At 59.7% G+C, this 8,567-nt stretch overlaps 1 protein-coding gene across 3 annotated transcripts; it reads left to right on the plus strand.

The window, feature by feature from the left end:
- Nucleotides 1-793: 793 nt before the first annotated feature.
- On the plus strand, nucleotides 794-8,080 carry Tspan17 (tetraspanin 17). Of its 3 annotated transcripts, none has more exons than XR_009587598.1 (9): nucleotides 794-1,093; nucleotides 3,683-3,733; nucleotides 3,808-3,954; nucleotides 4,293-4,463; nucleotides 6,334-6,459; nucleotides 6,681-6,724; nucleotides 7,224-7,340; nucleotides 7,435-7,496; nucleotides 7,906-8,080. XR_009587598.1 is itself a non-coding variant. In XM_060372330.1 (9 exons), the coding sequence occupies exons 1-9, from the start codon at nucleotides 1,007-1,009 to the stop codon at nucleotides 7,940-7,942; spliced, it is 810 nt and encodes a 269-aa protein (XP_060228313.1). In that variant the 5' UTR covers nucleotides 794-1,006; the 3' UTR covers nucleotides 7,943-8,080. The 3 variants fall into 3 exon arrangements, 2 of the variants coding, with proteins under 2 accessions (XP_060228313.1, XP_021494819.1); XM_060372330.1 differs by having other exon boundaries at nucleotides 4,329-4,463; nucleotides 6,677-6,724; XM_021639144.2 differs by having other exon boundaries at nucleotides 799-1,093; nucleotides 6,677-6,724.
- The last annotated feature ends 487 nt before the right edge of the window (nucleotides 8,081-8,567 follow it).

An 8,567-nucleotide genomic window follows, 5' to 3' on the forward strand; every position in this document is an offset into this window, starting at 1 on the left:
ACTTGGAATCGAAATATTTAAGATCCAGACTTCCCTGAAGCTGGATCTGCCCTGTCCTGCTTCAAAAGGACTCCGGTGAGTCCGAGGTACCAAGGAAACCAGAGAGAGCGCCAACTGGTGCGGACAGGGGCTACAGAAGGAACAGGCAAACCAGAACAGTCATGGCACCCCAGCCCCGGGTCTTCGGGGCTCGTGTTCAGTTCCGGTGTGTGTAGATGCGTGGCGGTGGCCATTGCGGCCATCCCCAACTGCTCGATCCTGGCGATGGACTCCTCTGGAGGTCCAGGGCCTTCACTCGGTCATCAGCGCTGCCTCTGTGCGACGGCAGGTGGGGGACGGAGGTGAGGAGTGGGGGCGCCTCAGAGGTGGAGTTGCAGGAGGTTGGCTGTGACTGGGGTGTAGCCAAAGCATGGCCCACAAGCAGGTTCCCGGGAGGATTGAGGGGCGCTAGGGAGGACGGCTGGAAGCCCTGTCTGGGGCGTGGCTCCGAGGAGGCGGAACGAGGCTCAGAATGAGGCTGAGTAGGGCGGAGCTCCAGGAGGACAGCGGCCAGTTGGGGGCGGGGTCTAGGGCAGATTGGAGGCGGGGCCCGGTTAAAAGGTGGGGCTAAGGGTAGAATCGTGGGCGGGGCGTGGGCGGGGCTGTGGGAGGACAAGTCCTTGGCACGGGCGGGGCCTGGGAGGAATAAACCGGCTGGGGGAGGAGTCGCGGGTGTGAAATGGGGCTGAAATAGGGCGTGGGCGGAGCTTCGGGGAGACTGAGCCTTCTGGGGAGGGGCGTGGACTGGCCTTGTGGGCGGGGCTGGACGAAGGCACCGCACTCGGGGCGCGGAGGTCCGAGCGCCGGGGCGCTGCCACGGCGGGCGGGGCTGCCGGCGCGCTGTGTGGCCTTGGCCATGAAGCCGCAGCCGCCGGGCTAGGCCCGGGGCGGCTCCAGGCCTGGGCGGCCCGCAGAGGGCTAGGCCGGTCTCCGGCTCGGTTCCCGGGGCGGTGGGAGGCCGCTCACCATGCCCGCCAAGCACCAGCATTTCCAGGACCCTGAGGTCGGCTGCTGCGGGAAATACTTCCTGTTTGGTTTCAACATTGTCTTCTGGGTGAGCGTGGGGTCCGCTTCTCTCCCTGCGCGGAGGGTGGGGTCTAGGGAGCTTCAGGTCCTGGTGCGGGAGACCCTCCGCAGTTGCTTGCGAACGAGGACTGTCCCTACCCCCTCCACCCCGGTGCCCACTCCCCAAGAACTACTCTGGGAAGCTGCTGGGATTGCTGGGAGCGGGACCCAGTCCTAGCAGGGGCTTGTTGGGATCTCCCGTTGCAGCCCCAAGTTTGGGTGAGAAAGGGGGCGGTGTTTGCCGGAAGACTGCAGGGGCGCGGTAGTTGCGGGACTAGCCCCGCCCCGCCTCCTGGCCACTCCGGCTCCCAGCGTAGTGCGTGGGGTTCTCAGAGTACCCAACAGACGCTCAGAAGCTTGAGAGCCAGGAGGGCAGGAAGTGGCTAAAGCTGAGGCCTCTGCCTCCTCAGGGAGAGGAGCTGCAGTTGAGAGCAGGGAGCTGTCCCTTGGGAACAGAATTCAGCATTCCACAGCTGACTGAACACAGGGCTCTCTCCCAGAGTGGCATCCGCGTCCTGGCCCTGCCAAGTCATCTTCTCTTCTCCCTCCCCCATCCTCTTGCCAAAGCGGGCTCTGCATGCTCTCCTTCCCCCCAGGCCTTTCCAACTTGCATTCAGCAGGCACCGGCGCTCCCCCTCCGTCCCCCACCCACGAGCTGCTGTGTTCGCCCTGTGGTGGGTGTCCTTGGATCTCAGCAGTCTTCTGTTCTGGAGGGCGTGGGCCCCTGCAGGGAGCACTGGCCTAGTGACCCGGGCCTTGGCCAGAGCTTTTAGGCAGGCCACCTTTACTCTCCCGGCCTTAGCGGTCCAGCCGAGGAGGGAGTGGTATTGGAGTTAGTCCTTCTGGGTCGTTAGAGTAAATGAGGGTTTTTGTTGTTGAGGCAGGGTCTCATTCTGTAGCCCATCCTGGCTTGGAATTCGCTGCAGTTTTCCTGTCTGAGCTTCCTAAGCGCTGGGATTACAGGTGTAAGCTATCACACCCGGCTTCGTACTAGATGAGTTCTAATGAGGCACGGTCGTCCAACTACCTTTTTACTGTCTGTAGTTTGCAGATAGGGAGTTGAATGGCCAGACACCAAGAGGCTGTTTGTGTCGATCATGGTTGGTGGGCGGAGGCAAGGCCGGGCAGCAAGCTCAAGCAACCGTGAGGGAGGGGCAGATCTGAGAGTCCTGGCTTTGTTCCGGGGTCTGGGCACGTGGACAGAACCCTGAGGCTCTGTGCTCGGGCCAGTCGGGCCTTCAGAGCAGAATTGGATCAGACCTAGCTGGCTGCAGTTGTGTGGAAGGGAGACAGAGGACCTGGAGATGGGGGCTGGGGGGACCTTGAATTCCTAATGTTCTACCTTCCAAGTGTGGGGGTTATCCATCTGCATCTCTCTGCTCAGCTCTACCTATGCCAACTGGACCCCAGCTACAGGCTCTTCATCTGAGCAGCCTGTGCCCCCGTCACCTTCATCTTTCTCGTTATCTTGCCTCAGTTCCTTGCTTGGAGAGCCCTGATTGTCAAGGGCAGCCACGTTGTCACCCCTGACCCCAGGCAGACACACCATTAGAGGAGAGGAGATACTATCAACAGCCCACCCCCACCCACTTTTTCCTTCCTGGTCCTGGGTTCTGTCCACCGCGGTGTTCTCCCTGGAAATGCCTCCCTGTGTGGGCTGTGGGGGTGCACAGCCAAATATCCCTTCACCTGCCTCCTCCCTGAGCTTCCTCATCTTTGGACAAGAGACCAGCTAATGTTGTTTTCCCTAGACCCCTCCTTGTCCAGCCCAACCCCATTTCTCCTCCTGCTCCCTTTCAAACCTCCCAGCCTCCTCCTCTGTCTCCCTCTGCCCCATCTTTGCCCTTCACTCTGGGTTTCAAACTTGGCCTCCCACCTCCTCTCCACAATCCCTTTCAGTTTGCTGGGACAGTGGCATCGCCCTGGCTCCAGACCCTCACAACCACACCCCACCATCACTTTCTGTGTCAGGCACCCCAGTGTCTCAAGGACTGCTATTGAGCTCTGTGGGCATAGCAGAGACCAGGCCCTCATGTGGCTTACCCCTGCACAAAGGAAGTACTGAGCAAATAAACAGACATCAGGTGGGCTAGAGAGGGTAGTGGGCAGCCGGGGTTCTAGTGGCAAGGAGGAAGGAGAGGGAGAAAAGAGTTCCAGGTAGAGCATCAGACAAGCAAAGATCCCACGGTCATCTACAGCTGCATACTGAAGGATAGCCTCGGCTGCTTTGAACCCTGTCTCGAAAAACCAAAACCCAAACAAAGGAATGAGAACCCGTGAAGCTGGATGTTTTCTGAGCCTGCTGCAGCCTCAAAGCAGAACCCTGCTCTACACTGATAGAGCTCTTGAAGAGTCCAGGAAGGGGCTGATGTCCAGCTTGAGGCGGCTGTAGTTCCTCAGCTAGCCTGGGGGAGAAACTCCCTGAAAGGTGTTCTTGGTAGATGCACTGAGTTCACAGTGTTGGGGAGGCTCCTCTATCAGCTTCCTGATGGTCAAGGCGGGGTGGGGGGGTGCATAGGGGGTTTGGAAGAGCCCTGGTACTGGTGGTGTCCGGCCTGAGCCCGTGCTGCCTTTGCAGGTGCTGGGGGCCCTGTTCCTGGCCATCGGCCTCTGGGCCTGGGGTGAGAAGGTAAGAGAGGGGGCTGCCCAGGGCTGAGGTGGAAGGGTGGCAGCTCCCTCACACCCGTCTGCTTCCTGGTGTAGGGTGTGCTCTCCAACATCTCCGCACTGACAGATCTGGGCGGTCTTGACCCCGTGTGGCTGTTTGTGGTGGTTGGGGGTGTCATGTCGGTGCTGGGCTTCGCCGGCTGCATTGGGGCCCTCCGGGAGAACACCTTCCTGCTCAAGTTTGTAAGTCTCTTTGTACCCCAGCTCCACTGGAGACCCCTAACCTCTTTCTGCTCAGTTCTTGCCTGGTCATGGTACCAGACAAGGAGCAGATAGAACCACACTGTCTTTCATAAAATGGTGCTCAGGTGCAGGGAGGAGGAGGAAGCTCAGTGGTAGAGCAGCTGCCTGGCACACACAGGGCTCTGGCTTCCATCCTGCAGGCCTGGGAGGGGGCGGCACACAACTAAGAGAGGGTAGAGGCTAGAGATGGCGGCTCCCCCAGGCCTCGGCAGGGGCTCTTTCCTGTCCACGGGAGCCAGGCCTCTCCAATGCCTGCCATCCATGTACCCCCAACCCAGTTCTCTGTGTTCCTCGGCCTCATCTTCTTCATGGAGCTGGCGGCGGGCATCCTGGCCTTTGTCTTCAAGGACTGGATTCGAGACCAGCTTAATCTCTTCATCAACAGCAACGTCAGAGCCTACCGGGACGATATTGACCTTCAGAACCTTATCGACTTTGCTCAGGAATACGTGAGTTGTGGTGGACGCTGTGGGCCCCATGCAGGAGATGCTTGATGACACGAGAGAGGGGGCAAGTTCTGTGTGGGCATGGCTCACTTCCTCACCCACACAGGCCAGCAGATGCCAGGGAAGAAACCTAGGAGAGCCCCTGTCCCAGGAGAAGCCAGCTCCTGCCCATTGCCCAGGCTTCCTTGTGCCCAGCTGTGGAGGGACACAGGCGTATGAAACTGTGGCTAGAGGAGGAGATGGAACGTGTGATGCAGGTCTCTGCTCCACCTGGGCCCAGAGTGTCTGCTGGGGCTCTGCTGCCGATGCCCCTTGACTGTGCCCCAAAGTGTTGCACAATATTAGCCGGCCAGCCCACTTCTCATTTGGCCACTTAGGTTTGGTGATAGGGACACTCTGAGAAATGCATTGCTGGATGATTTTGTCCCTGTGCAAATATCAGAGCAAAATCTAGCAATATCATGGCTTAGTTTCTTTTTTCCGTTTTATTTATTTTATGTGTATGGGTGTTTTGCCTGCGCGTATGTGCACCATGTATGTGCCTGGTGCCCCCAAAAGCCATAGGAGGGCATTGGATCCCTGGAACTGGAGTTACAGACAGTTGTGAGCTATCGTGTGGTTGCTGGGAATTGAACCTGGGTCCTCCAGAAGAGCAGCCAGTGCTCCTAACCACTGTCCACCACTCTAGTCCCAGCATAGTTAGTTGCTTATTTTCCTCAAGTGTGGTGCCCGGTCTGTAATGGCAAGTTCTGCGGGTACAGCCATGGAAACCATTCCCACCTGCACATTCCAGCCCCCGCAACCTCAGGGCGGCACCCGTCACACCCAGTCACCTTCACCACGGTAGGGTCTGGGGCTCGGCAGTGCCCTGGAGCTGCCCAGGGCAGAGGCAGTTCTGCAGCCTGCGGTTTCTGTGTGCTTTCTTTCTCTACTCAGTATGGAACTGGGACAGGCCTGGCATATGCCAGGGAGATTCGGTGTTTTTAAAATGTACAGCCTGTTCTCTGCCTGATGGTAGCGTGGTGGGGGGATGATGCTGAACATACAAAACAGGGCTGTGGGGGCGGGGCAGGCAGGAGGGGAGGATGCGCTGTGGCAAGGGCTGGGATGGAGAAAGCAGAGAGGCAGCCTCAGAACGGTGACCTTGACGCCTCCCTGAGGCAGGGAGGGAAATGGTGGATACCGTAGGAGCAGGACTGTTCCCCAGCGGGACAGCAGGCACTTAGCAGATACTGGGGCAGGTGCTGGCTCAGCTGTGTCTCAGACCTGCACACACAGCCCCCAGCTCTGCTCACAGGGCCGGTGGCTGCCACCAGAGCTGTCTCTTGCTTCCCCCGCCCCCGTGGCCAGCTTTCCAGCAGCTGGTACAGCTGGCTTAAGGCTCTGCGCTGGCACATGCTCTTTCTCTTGCACTTGGGCTTGCCCTGGCCACATCAGAAGACTAGCAAGCATTCTGGGGAGGGCCTAGGCTCCAGCTTGATGCCAGTGGGCATTTGTGTAGTGGGCTGTAGTGGGAAAGGAGCAGGAAGGGAAAGCTGGCTGGGAGTCCTCTCCTGGCCCTGCAGTGAAGTTTTGCCAAAATCTCTGCGGCGAGTCTGAGAGTCGCCAGCAGACATGAGAGTCTGGAGTGCCTCTGCCCTCTCAGGGCTGGCTGCTGCCCCTGGGAGGTCCATGAGCCTTCAACCCAGGGTCTCACCCCTCAGGGCGTCCCTAATCACTCTGTGAGCTCAGGCCTCTTTGCTGGGGGGAGTGGGGTTGCCCTTTCCACCAGCCGGCCCCCTCTGTTGGCTCTGCCCTGCACAGGGTGGATGAGGCTCTCGGTTGGGCCTGGTGGCCCGGGATGAACCCATTCACTTTGGCTCTTCTCCCCTAGTGGTCTTGCTGTGGAGCCCGAGGGCCCAACGACTGGAACCTCAATATCTACTTCAACTGCACTGACTTGAACCCCAGCCGCGAGCGCTGTGGGGTGCCCTTTTCCTGCTGTGTCAGGGACCCTGCGGTGAGCGGGACCCCAGGGGGAGGGCGGGTCCCTTAGCAATAGGAAGCACGCGCCGGTGTGCTCTGGCGTCTATGAGTGTGGAGAAGTCTGGAGTTCTGCTGCAGAAGCAGGCTCGGCAGACCCCAGGCCTCCACCTGCTTGTTTTGTGAAGGAGGGGCGTTGTTGAGGAGACCATGGGTGTTCCCAGAGCGTCTCGCTAATGGCCTGTCTCCCTTAGGAAGATGTCCTCAACACCCAGTGTGGCTATGACATCCGACTCAAACTGGTGAGAGGGTGAGGACAGGGTGGAGAGTGCCTGCATACGGGTGACACGGCCTCTCAGAGGCTCCCGTGGAAGGTCCAAGGGCTTTATGGGTGTGGAACTGACCGTGGGAGGGTCTGGGGTGCGTGTCCCACCTCTGTGGAGCACGGGCAGTGGCGGACAAGGCCCTGGACCTGGCTGGGCCCAGAGCTCATGTATCCCCTCTGCACTGACGGGGCTGAGGGAGAAAAGCAGGAACTCGCAGATGCGTTGACTGGGACAGAGAGGCAGTTCAGTTGGGAACTTGGAAGGTGGATAGGTCGGGTCTGAGCAGACGCCTCTTCAGAGCAGACGGCCAGGCTGAGCGGTAGAGAAGGAGCCACCTGTGCCAGGGTCCTGCGACAGAATTCCAGGGAGCAGATGTTGCCGGGGGGACCCCGGAGCAGGGATGGTGAGGTGGGAGAGGAGCTCTGAGCTGGGGCCTGCTGTGGCAGCAGGCTGAGCCCGTCCTGCATGTCCTCAGGAGCTGGAGCAGCAGAGCTCCATCTACACCAAAGGCTGCGTGGGCCAGTTTGAGAAGTGGCTGCAGGACAACCTGATCGTGGTGGCCGGGGTCTTGGTGGGCATTGCCCTCCTCCAGGTACGGCCTTGGCCTCCCCCTCCCCCGCCCGAGGCTCCACCCCCCCCCCCATCTGAGGCCGGCTGCCCTTCCTCACCTGCTCTCTGTCTTACAGATATTTGGCATCTGCTTGGCCCAGAACCTCGTGAATGATATCAAGGCAGTGAAGGCCACCTGGTGAGGCTGCCAGGGGTGATGGCCACATGCCTGGCCTGGCAGTGGGGCCTCCTAGGATGCTCTGCTTCGCTCACGATGGCGAGGCCTGTGGGGCATCTTTGTGAGCGCGGTGCTCATTACCCCCTTGAGGAAGAGGCTGGGGCTGTGCCAGGGCTGGTTGCCAGCGAGCTGTGTGTGTGGGCTGCATCCATGTGCGTGTGCATGGGTCCATGTGTGTGCATGTGTCTGTGTGTGTGTGTGTGTGTGTGTGTGTGTGTGTGTGTGCATGCTTGCACGCTCATAAGTGCACCTGGGTCATCACCCCGTTGGCGAGAGCTCTAGGGGAGACAGCCAGGGGGAGACAGCCAGGAGGAGGGGGATGCACCTGTGTCCCCTGGGTAACCATGGGACATGTCTGTGTGTGTCCTAGGAGCCTGCTGTCTCAGACCTCTCCATACTCGCCATGATCTTGAGCCTGCAGGGAGCCCGCCTTGCCCCCTCGGGGCCACAGCCTCTGACACCAACAGTTTCCTCTCGCGCTTGCCTCTCAGGGTCACCCGTGGTGACGGCTACAAACTACTCAATAAACAGCACTTTGGAAAACACTGGCTTGTGCTCAGGAGCTTCGAAGGTTGTGTTGGCAGCTGGGCCTCTGCAGAGCTCTCCAGTGAGGGCCCTGGCCCGAACCCATCTCTCCCCAAGGTCTCATGGGCCTGGGGAGATTGTGCGCTTGAGACCCTTTTGCGTGGGTTTTACGTTGTCTGAGTCTCCTGACGATGGCTGTGGTCACACCAGCTTTTCAATGACGGATATTCCACCCTAAGAGGCTGTGGTGGCTCAGCCTCACGAAAGACATAGATACAAAGGATGGGTGCTGGTGAGCACCCCTGAGAGATTATGGGTATCCTGGCGGATCCTGGCTGTGCCGGGGCCTGAAGTGGGTGTCAGAATGCCCAGAGAGCAGCTGAGTGGTGGGAGGAGGCCGAAAGGGAGTGCCCCCCAGCCCTGTCCTGGTATCTGTGAGGATCAGGTGAGTGCTTCAGGTCCATCAGTACCCTCCCCGTGGCCTGCAGTGCTGCCTTGCTGCCACCA

Source organism: Meriones unguiculatus, chromosome 19 (genome assembly GCF_030254825.1).
Source record: "Meriones unguiculatus strain TT.TT164.6M chromosome 19, Bangor_MerUng_6.1, whole genome shotgun sequence".
Lineage (NCBI taxonomy): Eukaryota > Metazoa > Chordata > Mammalia > Rodentia > Muridae > Meriones > Meriones unguiculatus.

Coding starts and splice junctions, on each gene's coding strand:
- Tspan17 (XM_021639144.2), top strand. CDS start 1,007: ATGCCCGCCAAGCACCAGCATTTCCAGGACCCTGAGGTCGGCTGCTGC. Junction 3,955..4,292: donor ACACCTTCCTGCTCAAGTTT/GTAAGTCTCTTT, acceptor CCCCCAACCCAG/TTCTCTGTGTTCCTCGGCCT. Junction 4,464..6,333: donor TCGACTTTGCTCAGGAATAC/GTGAGTTGTGGT, acceptor CTTCTCCCCTAG/TGGTCTTGCTGTGGAGCCCG.